Here is a 20,912-nt window from a genome sequence, read left to right on the forward strand (position 1 = left end):
ATACCAAACCAGAAGCTCACTTGTAAAAACTCAAAACTTCAAATCATCCGAATACTTTGCCAAATCCATATGAAGCAAAGATTAATTTCTTCAAACTTGAAGATCAAGCATGACCAGATAAAGAAGAAGAACATTTTAGAGACAAACAGGAATAGATAAGCTGAAATACGAGAGATGAAGTTTAAACTTGAAAACTTTATTCAGTTTTAAATCAAAACAGAGAAACGATAGGAGTGAAAATCAGGTCTGTTTTGATTAAAGCTTAGCACACCAAAATCGCCTAACGAAAACAAGATCGCCTACGCGAAGCAAGTTCGATACATAGATCGAAAATATTCACAAGAAAAAAGATGGTAACCGGCGGCAAGACCACCGGTCACCGACGAGATTCTTTGATTTAGAAACTTTTCGTTTCACCTAATACGTATTTTTGTCCATTTCCGCAAAACTACAAATGAAAACATCAGATCATAGATCGTGAAGAATTTATTTCTTTTCTTTTCCGAATATCATGACGAATTTCTAATCATTAGTAATCAACAAAATTGGAAGATCATTTATATTTTGGAAATTATGATTATAATCCAACAACCCCTCAAAGATAAACTTTGTGTCTTTGCTTATCTGTCGATCTTTTACTGTCTAACTCTTGCTTTTGTCCAAACAAAATCATTTTCTAAAGCTACAATGATTCTCATTTTCTTACCTTTACAATATATTACTATGATATTATAAAAATGATTTTATCATCTTAAATGAAACAAAGGCTCGCATGAATGACTTTCTTTGGCAAAAAACCAAATATATAGCATTCTGCTAATTTAACTAAAAGATCAAGGCTAAAGTAAAAAACAACTTATTGTTTTCGGGAAGAGATCGAAAATCTACTAGATGCTTTCATTATTTTCTATTAGAGAAAAGTTTTTTGGATGTTGTTCATTTATTACGCTTTTTGTGATTATTATGTTATACAAAGTGGACCTAATTTTAAAGGAACACACATAACATATTTATCTCTTTTAACACATACCCCAAGTTGTCCAAGGAAAAAAAAAAGAGGAAGTAAAGATACCCAGACGGCATCTAGGGTCGTTTATTTTTGTAGACTTTTTAATTTGTTTTCTCAAAGTGAACCAAACTAATAATTAAAGAGAGGGTTCAATATGTTTTGAACCTAAAACAAAAGAAAACATAAACCTACATAATGAACAAATGTGATAACAAATAAGTAACTGAATTATAATTTTCATCCTTATCAAAACTTCGATTATCCTAGATATATTTAGTAAGTCTTTATCACCTTATCAATACTCTATAAATATACTAGGGTCGGCATGCCCACAGGCGAAATATACTTTAAGATTATTATTTTTTATATGATTTGTGGTTTCTGTTTTAGGTTTACATTTGCAATAGATGTATATGAGATATACTATTTTTTTAATTTAAAATTAATCAAAAAACTAATTTTTATTATTAGCATAATTTTACTCTCTCTCTCTATTCACGTTACAGGCGTGTTAATAACCAAAGATACATAAATATATCAGTTAAAGAGTATTTCAAAAGGTTTAGGTTACTTAAAATTTAAGGCGATGTTATTAACTTTTATTGTGTATGTTTTGTTATTCTTTTTATATATCATGATCAGTTTAATATTAAAATGTTCATGAATACATAATAGTTTTACATATTTTCTTTGTTTATTCTAATGTAATTATGATAATTAGTAAAATAATTTTTAATACAAAAATCAAGATGCATGAACCAAGTTAATTTTCGTAACGGCGCCAGATTAAAGAGTCTATTTGGCTTTCAACTGACATTGATCGGAATCGTTCATCACCGGCGAAACCATTAGATTTCTATTGACAGTTGACTGAACGCGGATTTTTGCTCGACGACAAGTTTCCCTAAGTTTCGTATATACAATTTTTTTAGAAAAATTGTATTTGAACTATAGTAAACACATAAAACCCATTAAACTCAATAATTAATGAAACATTGACTTTTGATTGACTGTGACACGTGTTTTCGTCACAGACTCTGAATTAGCGACATGAAATCTGAAGTTGATGGCCTAAGAGTGAAGGAAACTCATTCTTTATATATATATTGATGTTTTGTATTTTCTGACATTCGTGTATCAGCATCAGTTGTATAATAAATTCTTAGATTATCATCAAATTTCAAGTGGAGAACTCCCCGTTGAGGATACTCTGACAACATCATCATACATGCGTTTTAGCAACCTAGGTGTTAACAACTACAACAACTCAATTCGATGTTTATATGTATATTCTTTTGCAAAAGAAGTGTAAATCAAATGTCCAGTTTCCAAGTTTAAGTGCCGTATGGCAAAATATGATTCCTACAATCATCAAATTCATGAAATAATTAAAGCCAATGACCTTGTGGATCATAGTACATAAGTTATCTATAATCCCCATGATTAGGTTAAATTTTTATTTAAATCAACTAATCATGATTATGGTAATTTTGTAATTCTTTTATATTCTCTAATTTTTCATTTTTCTCCAAATATTAAAAAATCCAAAAGTATAAGAAAATTGTGTACTTCCAAACCTTTAAGCATGGTCTAGATATCTAAAACTCTTACAACCTAGCCTGTCTACTTGCAACCTTAAACCTTAGTCTCTATCAAATAGATTTATGGTCATAATCATGAATTTAACACTAAGTCAGTTTATTCTCTGATTAATGATGGTGACTAGTGAATTTACACATGATCTAGACCTATAAATTGTAACATACAAAATCACAATCATTTACCAACAAATCAAAATTATCTTATTAGTTTTAATTGGTCAAATGTACATTATCTTGATTTTTCCGACATGCGTTACGCGGATTCAAACATAAGATATCCCCTATATATTAAAAGAGAAACATTATAACTTTTGAACCATGCCACGTGTACAAATTTAGAATTTCTATAAATCCAAATTTTTTTAGCCCTTTCCCCTTTCTCTGATAATAAGGAAAGCTTCATAGCTCCAATCTATACAAGGAGTTTTTATGCGTGTCATCACGAGAATCAATTTCAAAAACTTTAGAAAAATAAGTTGGTCTATCTAAACATATAGTATATTTTTCATTAACCTAATTATATAATTAATTATTAATACAAAAATATTCTTCATTATTTTCTTAAATAGAACATACGAAATTACCTAATATGATCAAAATATACATGATAAGTAATGATTTTAAATAATAAAGATTTGATAATAATTTATACATCCTCTATCATTTTTTTATATTAATATTATTAAAATAAATTAGATAATAAAATAACCAAATAACAAAAAAATTTATTTTTCTATATATGTTATATTTGAATTTTTAAAAACAAATATAAATTAATAAACTTTTAAAAACAAATATAAATTAATAAACTTTTAAAAAATCTCACTTTGAAAATTTGTGATCATTGGTTGAATTTTTGCTTATAACAAGATATAAATGTTCATAAATTTATATGAGTAAGATGTCTTATTTAATAAATATTATATTAAATATATATATATTAGTATCGTTTAAATTAAATTATATATTATATAAAATGCATAAATATTTAAACTTCAAAAATTTTATTGAACAAATACTAAGAATTTAATAGTTTAGTTTCAAAATTTCATTGAATTTGTAAAACAATGTTTATAAATTAATAAAAAATATTAAAAGTTCCATATTGAAAATTTTTTTATCAATGTTTCAATTTTTTTTGTTATAAAAATATAAATGATCATAAAACCATGAGAATAGGAAATTTTTTATTTAATATAGTCATATTTAAAAAATATACTATATATCGATGTTCATATCATTTAAATTTAATTATAAACAATATAAAAGATAAAAATTATTATTTAGATTTATTTACCATAAAATGATTGTAATAGTCACTAACCTCTCACTAATTTAATATAAGTAAAAAACACAAATAACTAATAATACATAAAATTGTACGTATACACAACATTCATTCCGTGCAAGTCACATGTTTTAATCTAGTACAAATAATATCACTAAAAACCAAACTACAGTACTCGTAGATCACTAATTAATAATGGAAAGGAAATGCGCAAAACTAACATCATCTTCCATCACATAAATCAAATAATGAAATACGTTCCATCAATTTGTTATGATTTCCACAAGTCCGATTAAGTATGTATTGTAAACTAGAATAAAAAAAAAATCAAAATGAGGAAATTTTTAAATGTTGCTTTATATTTCGTTTGGGCTACATTTAGAGCCCGTAAATTTCACAAGGCTCGGAGAGTCTCTTTAGCAGATTGGATAACAAAAGGAACGAATATTTGAACTCAAGAAAAACTCTTTGAACAATTTGTCGAATTTATCATAAGAAATAAAAAAATAATTAGCAGATCAGATGGTTTAGTCACCATCCAACACATCTGTACAAATGACCAAGTATATATTTTCATCAAAGCGTTACCAAAACCAAGATGGTAAGACTATTGTTTAAGTTGGGTATAATTTTTTTGCAAATGGATACTAAAAATAATATAAATGTCAATAATAGATACTTACATTTCATCCTATCAAAAATAAAATACATATGTGGCTACGTGAATATAAATGATTTTACATGCTAATGGAATAAATCAAGTCTTTATAAATATTTCAGTTACCATGGTTACTCGCTCTTTCTATTTCTGCTTATAGAAACGGGCTACATTGCACCCAGTAAGTGCCTGAAACGATGTGCTCAAGTAAATCTTTGTAGAGACGATTACTAAAAAAAAACTTTGTAGAGACCGAAACATCAAATACTTTATCACCTGGACCAAGACGGCAAGATGGCGAGATGCATGAAATTTGCCCATTCTATATATATATATATAAGAGGGTTTTACCCCTCCTCCTTGCGTCACATGGGATGTTAGTTTGAAAATTCAGTTTCTGTCTGCGCGACACATGTCCTTGCATTCAAAACGCATCATTTCATTTAACATCTATCTTTCTGAGCTTCGTTTGACATATATGGTGATATTGGGCTGTTTAATTTGCAAGGGTCTGGACCAACGTGAAGGAGATCCCCCCTAACCCTAATACCCTGCTTCGAAGAAAATGAGTTCGTCTTTTCTCGATGTGCGGCGGCCGGTGACCTCGGTGCTTCTTCTACGACCTGAAACGGTGTTGTTAATGGCTTCCTCATAAATCCTATTCATTGGCTCCATCACGATGTGTATCCAAAGCTTCCTTTCGATCTTAGATGCGGTGTCAGGATCTGTATAAATAGAGGTGGGATTCCTCCTCTTGAACATATTTCCTTTTCCTATATCTTACATCTCATAAATATTCTGAAATGGCTAATTCTAGAGCTTTTTTCTCCGACCTCAAATCCGGCAAGTTCTCTTTTAAACTATGTTGCATGGTGAATCTTTATTTTTCTTTATTATTTATTATTTAATGACAAGGCAAACATTTCTATTCTTCTTTATTATTTCAATCATCAAGCAGATTTTCAAAAGCTCTCTTTTTTCGTTTATGTCTCTTTGCAGAAGGACTATGAAGAGTCAGCTGCAACTGTGATAACCATAGTTGACTGCGTTGTGAATAAGACTCGGGTTTTTTTCTTCTCTTTCTTTTATTTTTCTATTTCCTTACATATCCAGTTTTTGTTAGTTGCCTGAGAGTTTTATTGTATCCATGTATGTAGGAGAAGATAGAGTCGCCTACTGATGTTCTGAAAGGGATATTAAGACCTGTTGTGGTTGGAGTGGAAGAAATTTCATGGCCTCCAAGAGATCCTGAAGCTATCAATCAAATGGAAAAGGCGTGTACACATATGTTCACTTTCCTTTGACCAAGACATGTTCAACATCTTGTATACAAAGGTACTGATGATATAAATGTATTAACAGGAAATGATACAACGGGAAAAAGAAGGGCAATTAGACAAAGGGTTTCTTTCAGAAGTTAGTGCTCAACTACGGTAGGTAAACTGTTATGATTGTTGTTTTCACGTGTGAGACAGTGATTTTTATTTCAAAAGGTCTCTCTTTTAATAGAGTATCAATGTATTTTTTTATGATAGTTTGAGAGGCTGAAGGTTGTTTTCAGGCAAAAGAAGATAAAGACAAACCAAGGCTTGCGGCTAAGCTTCAGAAAGTTCTACAACTCTATGCTGCTACGGTCCTCTCCAAGCGTAGCTACGCAAAGAGAGGTGCATGTTCTCAAGTCACTCGCTCACTCTAAGCTTCCATTATCCACAAACATAATCTCATCACGTTTGCATCCGATCACAGGGAACGAAGTTGTAAAGGCAAAGCATTTTCTGGAAACTCTTATCAAAGGTCTCTTTTTGCAACCTTATTTTCCATGTAGTCAGTCGACGCAAAAAAGTTCACATTTGGTTTATTATGTCTTTCCAGCTCCTGAGGAACAATGGAACAAGTTTTTCTTAGAAGGTTAACACTCAGGAAAGGTGAAGTAACGACTGATGAGCTTTCTGCTGTTATAAAGAAACGAATTGAGCGCACTCTGATTCGAACTGTAAGTAACATAAACTTTGTTTTATGTAATGTCTCTCTACACATATAATAAAAAAACACAACAATGTGAAAGAAAGTCTAACACGCTAATCGGGTTTAATTTGGGTTTAAACCAGATGATAATACAATTGTTTGATCCGGTTTTTAAAATTCCTCACACTTAACCATTGTAATGTTGATGGCCCTACCAGGAAGGAGGTTCATACCAGCTCCGAATCTTGATTGAGTATGTCAAAGGGATCAAGTCCAGAGCAAATGAAATTATAAAATTACTTCAGGGTTAAATTAATTCCAAATTTATATAAAAAACCAATTCATTACACTCATAATGAACTTTTTGTTATGTTGAGTCTGCTTTTGACGATTCAAACTAGCACATTTTACGTAAATAGTAGTGAACTTGATAGGTTTTTATTTTCATAAAAAGACAGATCATTATGAAACAAATGAAAAAGACAAAAAAAAACAATAATTATGGATCAACTTAACCCACTCGAAAAACAAAGTCAAACCAACAGACTATTCAAAATTTAGAATTAAATTAAATATAATATACAATGCAAGTATTACATATATTTTATATAAGTTTGAAAAATTTAGGTATATAATCCATGTGTTACGAAATTCGTTATTAGGAAATAAAAATAGTCTAGACAATTCAATTTTTTTGTTAAAACACTTCGATAAAACATATTGGAGAATTTATGTTCATAAAAATAACTATTCTTTGACAATAATTCTTCTATGTCATTTTCTTTATCATATATATATCGTAATGTGCACATTTATATAATAATAAATAATGATTACATATATTATAAAACTAAACATTTGAAACTAAATTAAATATTAAAAATATAATGCTATTTATTGTCGTTATAATTCAAAACAAAAATATTTATTATTATGATCTCATAATTTTTTCATTATTTGTTTTTTATAATATTTTTTATTTATAATACTTTTTAAATACTTTATAAATTAATATAAAATAATTTTTATTATAACTTCCCGTCCGTAAGGCGGACCGACCGACCCTAATTAAGATATATACAACTACTGTATATGGTTTGAAATTCTTTTTTTGGAAGTTAAAAGAGAATTATAATAAGTTTTATTAACTTATCTAAACTTTTAGATAAACCCAACTCATTTGTAACTGGATACATCCCTTAGGTTACACTTTAAATGTTATTTTTTAGGCTCTTGCAAATCTCTAACGCTTGTTGAGTAAATGAGTAGTTCGCTTGGGCTTATCAACATTTTGGTCACGTATCAAACACAGCCAATCACCCGTCGGAAGAAGAGCGGAAAATCGGCCAATTCATACATCAACAGATGATCGCGGTCCCGAACAGTATACACACTGAGTACCTGTACAAATTCATACATGAACAAATGAGTAATTCAAATTTCATACACAAACAATCACATTAAAGCTTATACATACTTTGATCGTGAATTTTTTTTGTTAAATGTTAATTGACTGTTAACTAAAGATGATGTAGCGATGACATGACTTAAATCGTGTGAAAATCAAAACGGCGTCGTTTTAGTCTTTTAATTTTGAAAAAAAAATATAATGGATTATGCTTGTGGGAGAGTTGAACCCAGGTTGGATGAGTAAAACCACATAAGCAGAACCACTACGCCAAAAAAGAACTAGTGAAAGTTGTATCTATGGTTTCATTCTTAATGTATATTTTGCTTTTCTGTTTCATCTTCGCCTTCTCTTCTTTCCATATCTGTATAAATCTAATTACATAAAACCTATCCTCCTCGACCAGTTACAGAAACGATTAAGCTCATCCTTATAAAAGTTATCATCTTTTTAATGTGACGAGATTAAGCAATCAATACCCAATTCAAAACCAAATCAAATATAATTATGGTTTAGGAGACAAATCTGAAATAAACTTTAGTCATGATGATGGTGCAAACCTATCCTCCTCGACCCTGAGAAGAAGAGATCTAGATTATTAAGAAAAAACAAAAGAAAGAGATTGAATGAAATAAACAGAGAAACAAGAGGAAGAAGATCTTTTTCAAAAAAAAAAAAAAGAGAAAGAAGATTGAAATATTAAAATAACAGATGATTATAGATATAAAAAGACTACGAGAGTATATATAAATTAACTTATGTGGCCCAGTGGTTTGTCTTTCGGATGAGTTTCAAGTAGAACCCATGTTCAATTGTCATGTATGCAAAAGAGAAAGTTTTTTTATCTAAATGAAGAGAGCAAAACGACGTCGTTTAGGGAAAACGATTTTTAAGAAAAATATATTATATTGACACATCATTATATCATAATTCTACGTAAGCATCTGTTACATTTACCTAAACCACTGCAACCATTTGACTAACATAATCATGGTCAAAGTATGTATTAGCCATAATGTGATTGGTAATGTATGAAATTTGAATTAATTATGTGTTCGTATATGAATTTGCACAGATACTCAGTGTGCGTAATGATCGGGACCGCGGTCCTTTGTTCACGTATGAATTAGCCAATTTTTGGAAGAAGAGCCCACCACGACAGGATAGTTTCACGGGATAAAACACGTGATTAAATCAAGACCGTTAGATCAGGTATCAATGGCTCTCCCCACATGTGGACCATGCAGATGATAGTAACGTTCTTGTCGTGATAACTAATAACGTAACTGCCACCGCCCTCTGCCACCGCCCTCTGCTATCATCTCAATTTATTAAAGACACTTGTTTTTACTGTAAAGTGTAAACTCATTACAACTGTCACTCTGTTATATTTTCTTGGGTACAATTTTTTTTCCTCATATTTTGAAAATTAATTAAAACTCCAAATTTGCGGTTAATGTTTGTTTTGACCCAGTAAAATGGATTTTCTTATATTCCTAGCTATAACAAACGTAATTCAGATGCAATTCTTTATAACAATGCATTTATATGTCAGTTTTTGTTTTTTTAGCAACATGTCAGTTATAGTTAAAATGTTTGGTTTAGTTCAATAATTTAGTGTTTTTTGGTTAAAAAGATGATTAATGATTCAACCACGCCTTAGCAATAGGTTAATACGTGGCATTTCAGCATCCCTAAAGGAGCTGAGTTCAAATCCGTTGCTAATCAGATTACTTTAACGTGTGATCACGCGGATATCAAATCATGCTTCATGCCCATTTGAATATTCAGAAAGAAGAGATCTATTAGTGGATTCCACTTCAAGATAGTCTAGGCCCTAACCCATGTTAAATTTTTTAAAAAAAATATTAATAAGGATGTTGCCACCATTAGTTACAATCAAGGGTTCGAAAAATCGCTAATGTGATAAAAAAAATTATTAATATTATATGTTTAAAAAAATAGACATAGTATCAATGAAGATTGTCTTTTCTTCAAAATATTACACTCAAAGGTAATTTCCAAGTTTCTATTAACACAATGGACCACATTTAGCTACCAAAACACTTTTTTCTAACTGCTTCTATTCTTTCCAAACAAATTAGTCACTTCGTAATTAACCAGCTGACTAATCAAACTATTATATTAGCGAGAATTAACCTCCACCACACATTTCTCTTCCCACTCAACGGTCCAAATTAAATCAAACACTTTTGACAAGACTTATCTCTGTTTCATTTCCTGACCATTGGATTTGCTTTTGTACTTTAACCTTTAACGATTCAGATTTACTCAGCCACATTCATCATCTCCTTTTTGTCGTCTTATTTCTTCTGGAAATTGTAATGGACATTCCTCATCGTTTCCTTTCTTCACCGGCGTCTCCACCACTATTTTCGCTGGAGTGGGTCAATTGTTATACCCTAGAATAAGATTCAAAATCCTCTCTTTCTATTGATCTCTTTAAGCAAAGTGAGTGATTTCTTATTTTTTTTGGGTCTGCAATGAATCTACTCCACATCAATCATCAATAACATAGCTTTCTGTGTCGGATCCAACCCCCCCACCTTTTAACCGCAGTTAAGAAACCCTTCGCCGGCTTCTCAAATTATCACCATATTCCTCCACCACTCTCCATCCTTCTGATGCTTCCGCAGTTGATATGGTAAGAACCATCTCTTTTCCCATTGTAAGTTTCCTTGAAAGTCTGATTCTTTTATACAAAATGTCAGTCTTAGCAATCTCATCGTATTCCATATAGTCAAAGCTTACAACTTTGAACCAATCATTGTTCTAACTTTGAACCAATCGTTCTTCATCAACCTTTAGAAAAAGCTGTAAGCCTTATAAAGATGAGATTTTGTTATTGTCGCTAAGGTGGAAAGGAAGTTAGAAGTTTGGATACTCTTGAGATTTTTCAAATTGGTCTGTAAAAATATGTGTATTATAGAGATTTTTTGTTTTGTTTTCGTGGATTGGTAGAGAAGTTGTTGACGTGCGTATGAACAAAGATTGATATTGTTCCCTTTGCTATTTCCATTTAGTTAATTCCACAGGAACATGAAGAAGCGAAGATTCATATCTCCCTATGGCATGTTGATGGGGAATATTGAGAATCATCCAAGTCTGCATATCGGCTCATGTAGACAACCCACCAAGTGTTACTGATCAATGTGTACATCAAAACCATTGTACATGTGTACACATAATTTTAATATATTACCTTTTTCAGTGCACATTGTTGTTCGGTTCAGAAACAATTACAAGTGGACACTTCATGGTCAATTTTTTGTTTTTGTGGTGTTCCAACAAAATGTCATTTAGCTTCTCCTTTTTAAAAACTTTTAATTGCATAGGAAGTTCAAAGTTTGAGATGACTCGTTTCAAAATGATTGTTACTTCACATGGATCATGGAATTAGTGAATTATTGGACCGGCTATAGTTAACGGTTTTTTAACAATCTAAATGAGACTCTTTTGTAAATTTTCTGCAACAACGTTCAGTAGGATATCCACGTGTACATTTGCCAACATGTGTATATTTTTCCTCATAGTGTCCATGTGTAAATCTATAGGTATCCACATGACTTTAGTTCACATGTACGCTTTCTAAACAGTTGACACATGCATTATTGAGTTCTGACTTGTCTTCGAACATATGTTGAATAACATAAAACTCATTTCACATGTATATTCTTGATTCTTAGCATTAAAATTGATAATAATAGTATATTACATCATTGGGTTTATGGGAAAACACAAACTAAACGTTAGGCACAAATGTTTGATAATCAGGTCCACCATGATTATCAATAAGAACCATATATCATGGAAATTTCAAAGCTTGAGATGCCTTGTTTTAAAATGATTGTTACATTCATAGGGATTATAACATTAGTGAATTCTTCTACCATACATAGTTAACAGTTTCTTAACCATCTAAACAAGACTCATTTGTAAAGTTTCTACAAAAACGTTTAGTAGGATGTCCATGTGTACATTTGCCTCATAGTGTACATGTCTACATTTTTCCTCATAGTGTACATGTGTACATCTATAGGTATTCACATGACTTTGGTTCACATGTACGCTTTCTAAACAGAACACTGATGCATTTTTTAATTCGAACTTGTCTTCGAACGTATGTTGAATAACACCAAAACTCATTTCACATGTATATTCTTGATTCTTAGCACTCAAATTGATTATAATCGTATACTACATCATCGGGACTATGGGAAAACACAAACTAAACGTTAGGCACAATTGTTTGCTGAAAATTCAGGTCTACCATTATTATCAATAAGAACCATATTAGAAAAGTAACAGAAGATTAAAAAACTAAATAAATACATATTAACTCCACATGAACATGTAGAAGAGAAGATTTCTTTCTCCCTATGGCCTGTTGATGGGGAATATTGAGAACCATCCGAGTCTATAGACCGGCTCTTGTAGACAGTCTACCAAGTGTTGCTGATCAATGTGTACATCAAAACCATTGTACATGTGTACACGTAATTTTAATATATTACCTTTTTCAGTGTACATCGTTGTTCGCTTCCGAAATAGTTACAAGCAGACATTTCATGGTCAATTTTCTGTTTTTGTGGTGTTTTAACTAAATGTCATTTAGCTTCTTTTTTTTTAACTTTTCATTGCTTGGGAAGTTCAAAGTTTGAGATGACTCGTTTCAAAATGATTGCTACATTCACAGGGATCATGACATTAGTGAATTCTTGGACCGGCTATAGTTAACGGTTTCTTAACCATCTAAACAGGTCTCCTTTGTAAATTTTCTACAAGAACGTTTAGTATGATGTCCATGTGTACATTTGCCTCATAGTGTACACGTGTACATTTTGTACTCATAGTGTCCATATGTACATCTATAGGTATCCACATGACTTTAGCTCACATATACGTTTTCTACATCATTGGGACTATGGAAAAATGCAAACTAAACGTTAGACACAGTTGTTTGCTGAAAACTCAAGTCCATCATTATTATCAATAAGAACCATATAAGGAAAGTACTAGATTCAAGCAAAATCCTGAAGATTAAAAGACTAAATAAATACATATTAATATCTTTAAGAACAAAATGATTATTTCCAATAAGCTGCGTCTGACTTCTGAATTAAAACAACAAGAAACTAAAAGAAAACAACAAGAAATTAAAAAAAAAAACCAAAACTTCTCAAAGTGACCTTCTCAATTATTCAAAGAGTGTTAGTATTTTGAAATACGAGCTTAGAGAATAAACAGTCAAGGACTCTTTAGCATAGGACAATATTGCAAAAACACAATAAAAAACTAGAAAGACAATGTTGTTAACATACATATGAGAATACTGTCCAGATAATAGTTGCAGCTCCTGGTTTGTAATCCTAGGCCAATAACATGGAAGCATTTAGGTCTTGCTGCGACTTTCTGGCACAATTGTTTACTGAAAACTCAGGTACACAATTTAAAAAAAAAAGTTAATTGCATTCTCCATTGTAGATCCACCAACATAACAACAACAACTAAAACCTCACCGTCTGCTTTCTCTTTCCCCGCCGACTCCACCTCGTCGACATCTTTCTTTTTGTTTTCCACAGAATCGTCGTCGCTTCCTCTTAGACTTCTCATTTTTTCTTTTTCCCTTCGGCAAAAGTTTCCAAAAGTAAAAAAAAAAAAAAAATCTACACATCCGATAATTATCAAAGCAAGGTTTATCTCTTGTCGGGTCTACCACATATTTTTAATTTTCAAAATCCAACCAAAATCACAACAGTCTAACTAAATAGTAATTTATGGTTACGTTTTATTTAAGGGTAATTTAAGTTTTTTCATTCATAAACTGTCCAAGTAGCAGAAAGTGTCTATTGGTGTTATAAAAACTCGTAGACTGCCTTTTGGTGTAAAAAACTTTTGAAGTGTGTATCTGTATATATATATAGGTGTCCTTTCTGCGGTGGAACGCCACATAGGTCTACGTCTACTTTTATTTGTATATACCTAACTAAGAAATTATCAAATTATTAAAATGGCGACGCTTCAAGCCTTCAAACGCAATTTAGCATTATTTTCTAAACAAAAAAAAAATAAACGAATTTTTGTTGCTCACTCTATAAATAGATAGCATGAGCTGCAAGAACCACATCACAAACAATCTTTCCAATGGCAAAATCCAATCATGTTCTATCCCTCAAGCTATCTCTCACCCTTCTTAGTCTTCTCATTGTAGCTGCCACGACCAATGGTTTAGATACTCCTTCGTCCAAAACCTGGCGTCCCTGGCCCTTCAAGAAACTCAACAAACCGGTGGTTTTAATGATTTCTAGCGATGGTTTCCGGTTCGGTTACCAGTTTAAAACCGACACACCAAACATAGACCTTCTCATATCCGAAGGAACCGAAGCCAAACTCGGTTTAATCCCGGTTTTCCCCACCATGACATTCCCAAACCATTACGCGATCGCAACTGGACTCTACCCTGCTTACCACGGTATCATCATGAACAAGTTCACTGATCCGATATCCGGAGAAGTGTTCAACAAAGGCCTAGACCCGAAATGGTGGTTAGGTGAGCCGTTGTGGGTAACCGCAACAAACCAAGGTCGCAAGGCTCTGACTTACTTTTGGCCAGGCTCTGAGGTTCCCAAAGATTCTTGGACTTGCCCTAAAGGGTTGTGTCCACATTTCAACCTTTCGGTTCCATTCGAAGAAAGGGTCGATACGATCTTGAACCAATTCGATCTCCCTGAGGAAGACATCCCTGACTTGATGATGCTGTACTTCAATGAGCCTGACGGAGCGGGACACAGCTATGGTCCTGATGATCCTAGGGTTACAAAGGCGGTTGCGACGATCGATAAAATGATCGGTAGGATCATCCAGGGGCTGAAGAAGAGGGAGATCTTCGACGAGGTTCATGTGATCTTGCTTGGTGATCACGGAATGGTTACTAACTGTGACCTAAAAACAATTTACATTGAAGATTTAGCAGATTGGGTCAAGATCCCTGCGGATTGGATCAATGCTTATAGCCCCGTGCTAGCGATGAACCCACGCTGGGGGGAAGATGTGAAGAATCCAGGAGAGAAGAACGCAGAGCTCGTGGCTAAGATGAACGAAGCCTTGAGCTCAGGGAAGGTAGAGAACGGAGAGTTTTTGAAGGTTTACTTGAAGGAGAAGTTGCCGAAAAGGCTGCATTATTCCGATAGTTCTAGGATTCCGCCGATCATAGGAATGGTCGGAGAAGGTCTCGTGGTTAGACAGAACAGAACAGGCGTTCACGAGTGTTACGGAGATCATGGATACGACAACGCATACTTCTCCATGAGATCTATCTTTATGGGACATGGTCCTAGGTTTAGGAAAGGGAAGAAAGTGCCATCGTTCGAGAATGTTCAAATCTACAATGTTGTTGCTGAGATTCTTGGACTCCGACCAGCTTCGAACAATGGTTCTTCTTTGTTCACTAGAAACATTCTCTCGCCCTTTGGCGAAACAGTGGAGGTTGAGTGAAGCTTCAAAGCCCTTTGCTCATGAGCATGAATAATAATTAGCTGATGATTATGTTTTTCTATTGGTTAATTAATCTACGTTTCCCAGCGTCTTATCTTTTTTTCTTTCTGTATTGCATGTGGAAGCGAGTAATAAATGAATAAATGTTTTCAAAACTGAACCCTATGCTGATAAATTAGCCAATGAATATATCGTAGCCATTACCTAATGTGTTCCTACTCCCTCCATTTCTATTTAAATGTCGTTCTGGTGGAAAATTTTCGTTTTAAAATAATTGTCGTTTTATGATTTCAATGTAACAATTATTAATAAGATTTTTCTGTTTATTTTTTATTGGTTGAAATATGGTTAGGTGTATGGATAATGATATTTTTATTTTGAAAATGTGCAAAATTAAACGTTTTCTTAATCCGTGTGCATAAGTCTAAAACCACAAATAAAGTGAAATAGAGGGAGTATTTATTTTTATAATCATTTTGTCGATATAAAAGTTTATACATTATCTGCGGCTATAAAAGTTCATAAATATCTAAGTTTTTAATCATTTTCTTGGTAATGTGTCGAAAGGTAGTACATAACCACGTGAAATCGAGTAGTGGTTGAAAATGCAGATCTCTAGGAGGATACGAATTTGATTCCCATTATGAAATTTGAATAGGTGTAGTCGTCCCAGGTCCAGAACTTCCAAAATAACTAAAACAAAATATAGCCACGTGTTATATATGACAAAATTTTAGAAGTAACAAAATATATGTGCAATTTACAGTTTTAATCCAGAGTTGTTATATTTACTGGTAAAATCTTTTGTCCTATGAGTTTCAGCAGGCTTGGAAAGAGATCTAGTGACCACCGGCTATTGTCCACGACCAAAGAAAATACTCTATTTATTTCATATTATATGATGTTTAAAAGGTTTATTGTGTGTTTAAAATATAATATGTTTTTGAAATTTTAAAGTTAACTTTGATTTTATTGAAAACTGGTTGATCAATTATATTTGATAATCCTTTTATGATTAGTTAAATCATTTTTAATACTTTTAATGATTTTTTTATTATAAAAAAGTACGTTTTTTATTCTTTGTATATTTTAGGGATTACATCTAATATTAAAAAGCAAAGGGAATATAGATTTGGGCCAAAACTTCTTGCACTTTAGATACATTACAATTTTATCTTCCTTTACTGTTTTGTGCTTATTAGTGTAATAACTAAAAGAAAAGAAAATTTAGTTTTGTAGAAAAAAATTAGAGAGAAAAAGGAAGAGAAATGGGAGAGAAAAAGTGTGTGTTTTTGGTCACTTAGCAAAGTTAGGTTTTTTGTTGGGTATAGAGTGCAATTTCTGTATTGTTTTTGGAGAAATTGGCGTGGTTACACCCAAACACTCATATATCTTGCTATATACCTTAATTTTTGGAACATGTTTTTGTTGACGATTTTGCCCCTGCCAGCTATGTAGACCTACAGCTGCTAGCCATGTTATAAAAATCGGCTGCGTAGCGTCCAGACGGCCGTTTGGGCGTTACGCGTCATTCTTCCGCTCCGATTTATGTCAAATCAGTTAAAAAAATCGGATATCCGATTTTCTCCGCCTAGACCGTCTAAATGATCGCCTAGCCGCCTAGGCGACCGCCTAATCTATTTTTTTAATTATTTTTTTATTTTTTATTTTATTTTTAATATTTTTATTTATTTATTTGATCTAAAATTTTATAAATATCATTTATATCAATAATTTTGATGAAAATTACACTATATTAAGTTTATATATTCTATTTGTGTGTTTTATACAATCTTAAATATGAAAATGTATTAATGTTATACACAATTAAAGATTGACATGTTTTATAACATAGTAGTAAACAATCTAAAAATTCCGTCCTGCGTAATTTTCAATTAATCCCCGATTTTTTCTTTAGGCGGTAGGCCTAATCCGACCGTACGACTAGCGCTTAGCGCGTTCCGGAACAGGGGCGCTGCTAGTGTCAGCTCTACCCATAGCTCTCTATCTTGTGTCAGATTTCTGTCTACTTTTTCATCTCATTTACTAGTTCTCTTTCGTCCTTTCTCTTAACTCTTAACGCTATCATTTTTTCTACTTTTCTTTCACCTCTTCTCATTTACACGAAACTCTTCTTTCTTTTAAGAGACATGGTTTGTTAACTAATGAATTGGTTGGTACATGGCTTTGATTTTATACATTTTTTTTCTGATAAATAGGTTGTTATTTGATAAATGATATGTTATATGGTACATGTTATGTTAAATGGTACATAGTTTGATATGGAAATTTGATAAATGATCAGTATGATATCACAAAAGACTTCGTTAATTGATATATGGTCTGTGTTGTTGATAGATGGTTTGGTAGCTGACAAATAGGTTAATACATGATTTTTGGGTTAACATGTTGTTTAATAAACAGATTAATAATCTGATAACTAATTTGATATCTAATACATGTTTTGCTAATTGATACATAGTTTAACATTAAATAATTTGCTAGATGATACATGATTTGTTATTTGATACATGTTACTTGCATCTTCAAGCCTCCTAACACTATAGATATCTGGTCCAGTCTCTTTGCTTTTGCCTTTGTCTTTGTTACTTGCATCTCCAAACCTCCCGACAACCCCACTCGTATATGTTAATAACAAATATAACACGTAATGGTTCCCGTATCAGTTAAGGAGAAAATTACCGACACAATCATCATCATAACAAGTATGATTCACCTCTTTATCCAGCAGTCCGTCGTCTGTCCCATCGTGTGACCCACTTCTGTTGTCTGACACACGCCTCATACTACTGCCAAATTTATTTCGATAAAGCAGGGATATTTTCGTCCGATCCATACCAAAAAGATACTACTTTTTGGATTATCCATATTGATGGGTATTTAGCCAATTTAGACTTTTGATGGGTATATTACAATCATCGTCCCTTGTTTTTGTGTTCTTTGACTTACAATTTTGGAGTAGGACAGATCGCAATTGCAAGTTTTTTTCTTTTGTCGTCCAGGAATATAAAACCCGATGAAAGAAGAGTACCTTGGATATGGAATACAAGAACCGACTGTCGTGAAAGATCGACATCTGACTCAAACGCCTAATTGCAAGTTTATGACGCATATTTTTATTCGATTAGATTTTTTTTATTTTGTTCAAAAATTTTATTCGATTAGATTGTTATACAAAGTTAATTAATAATACAAGTTGCAAGTTGATTTTTTCTTTATGTTGGCAATAGTTTATGTTTTAGTAAAAACTAAAAGAGAGATTATTATATACAAAGAAAAAGGAAAGTACCGGCTATATAAGTAACATGAACGTCGTTGTACTCAACCACCACCAAAGCTTTCTCTCTCAATGGCGGAAAGTAAACCGGTCCGGTACGGTTTTTCATGTTACCCCTTGTGCAAGTTATCTCTAATCTTTCTTTCTCTCCTCTACCTCGTCGTAGCTGCAACTGCTGATGATTCGAGTGTTCCATCATCCAACACCTGGAGACCCCACCCCTCCAAGAAACTCACTAAACCGGTGGTTTTACTAATCTCCAGCGACGGTTTCCGCTTCGGTTACCAATTCAAGACGGAGACACCAAACATCGACCTCCTCATTTCTCGAGGAACCGAAGCTCAGACCGGTTTAATCCCGGTTTTCCCATCAATGACGTTCCCAAACCATAACTCAATCGCCACGGGACTCTACCCTGCTTACCACGGTATAATAATGAACAAGTTTACCGATCCAGTAACCGGAGAACTCTTCAAAAGAAACCTAGACCCTAAGTGGTGGTTAGGCGAGCCGTTGTGGGTAACCGCAACAAACCAAGGTCTCAAGGCCGCGACTTACTTTTGGCCAGGCGCTGACGTTCACAAAGGCTCTTGGACTTGCCCTAAAGGGTTTTGCAAAGCTCCTTACAACGTCTCGGTTCCGTTAGAAGAAAGAGTTGATACGATCTTGAGCTACTTCGATCTTCCACAGAGCGAGATCCCTGATTTCATGGCGCTGTATCTTGAAGAAACGGACGTACAAGGTCATGAATATGGCCCTGACGATCCTCGTGTCACTGAAGCAGTCACAAAGATCGATAAAATGATCGGTAGAGTCATCAAGGGTTTGAAGAAGAGGAAGGTGTTTAGTGATGTTCATGTGATCTTGCTTGGTGATCACGGAATGGTTACTAACTGTGACAAGAAAGTGATTTACATTGATGATTTAGCGGATTGGATCAAGATACCCGCGGATTGGATCCAAGATTATAGTCCCGTACTAGTGATGAATCCACGGTGGGGCAAAGTCAAGAATCCTGGTGAGAAGAACGCTGAAGTCGTGGCGAAGATGAACGAAGCTTTGAGCTCAGGGAAAGTAGAGAACGGTGAGTTTTTGCAAGTTTACTTGAAGGAGAAGTTACCGGAAAGGCTGCATTATTCCGACAGTTCTCGGATTCCGCCGATCATAGGAATGGTCGGAGAAGGTCTCATGGTTAGACAGAACAGAACAAACGTTCAAGAGTGTTATGGAGATCATGGATACGACAACATGTTCTTCTCTATGAGATCTATCTTTATTGGACATGGTCCGAGGTTTAGGAGAGGAAAGAAAGTGCCGTCTTTTGAGAATGTTCAGATCTACAATGTCGTTGCAGAGATTCTGGGACTGAGACCAGCTCCGAACAATGGTTCTTCTTTGTTTACTCGTAGCCTTCTCATGCCCACTGGAGAAACAAAGCAAGTAAAATGAAGCTTAATAATAGCGTCAGTTTCTTCCTAGGTTCTGATGTATTCTACTGTTTTAGTTCATATATCAATGTATCGGCAAATGAATAAGAGAAGAGGTCAAATTGTTGGGTCCCTCCTACATGGAGAGAACCAAGTGGGCATGAGACATAATAATTCTTATGACCTTAACTAATTAGTGATGTTCCCCTTTGCACTGTAGACACAATAATAGAGTTTTGAAAAAAAAAAAAAAAACAAGAGAGAGAGAAAGGAGAAAAAGAGAGAGAAGGAGAAAACTCGTAAGGTGATTTCAAGACTGGTTTTGGAGGATCAAACGGAACTTGATCGGGCTGATATTTTGTGGGAAGCTTCTTCAGTCAGTGGGTTAGAGGTTCACCGAAGGGATTTGGAATTCAACGGTTGGATCTTCTGTTGTCTGGGTTTTCTTGAAGCTGGTCGCCATAGTTCTTCAGCAGAGCAGTCTTGGGTGTTTGGTAAATCCAACGGTGAGATCTTCTCTTATTGAGCTGAAATTTGGCAGAGGTATTGTCGACTTGTTTATCTTGGATTTGTACGGTTGGATTAGTTTCTGGAAGCCGGAATCTTTGTGAGCTGAGATCGTTTGGTTGCTGCCGGTTTTGAAGCTTTGTGTTGCTCTCTTGTTGTTGTTGTTTGTGTTGGAGATAGCTATTTGTAGCTAGACTCTCTGTTCTGTTCAGGCTGTTGAACAGGGAGGACGTGGT

The 20,912-nt window shown here is 33.4% G+C and overlaps 2 protein-coding genes and 1 pseudogene across 2 annotated transcripts; all 3 read left to right on the forward strand.

Moving 5' to 3' along the window:
* The first annotated feature begins 5,359 nt into the window (after positions 1 to 5,359).
* LOC106329676 lies at positions 5,360 to 6,832 on the forward strand (annotated as a pseudogene).
* Positions 6,833 to 14,060: 7,228 nt separating this feature from the next.
* On the forward strand, positions 14,061 to 15,622 carry LOC106328792 (venom phosphodiesterase 2-like). The gene has a single exon (XM_013767344.1). It carries the CDS (start codon positions 14,095 to 14,097, stop codon positions 15,442 to 15,444), a length of 1,350 nt encoding a protein of 449 aa, XP_013622798.1. The 5' UTR covers positions 14,061 to 14,094; the 3' UTR covers positions 15,445 to 15,622.
* Positions 15,623 to 18,805: 3,183 nt separating this feature from the next.
* LOC106295541 (venom phosphodiesterase 2-like) lies at positions 18,806 to 20,320 on the forward strand. Its single transcript, XM_013731469.1, has one exon. It carries the CDS (start codon positions 18,815 to 18,817, stop codon positions 20,189 to 20,191), a length of 1,377 nt encoding a protein of 458 aa, XP_013586923.1. The 5' UTR covers positions 18,806 to 18,814; the 3' UTR covers positions 20,192 to 20,320.
* The last annotated feature ends 592 nt before the right edge of the window (positions 20,321 to 20,912 follow it).

This window comes from Brassica oleracea, chromosome C1 (genome assembly GCF_000695525.1).
Source record: "Brassica oleracea var. oleracea cultivar TO1000 chromosome C1, BOL, whole genome shotgun sequence".
Taxonomy (NCBI): Eukaryota; Viridiplantae; Streptophyta; class Magnoliopsida; order Brassicales; family Brassicaceae; genus Brassica; species Brassica oleracea.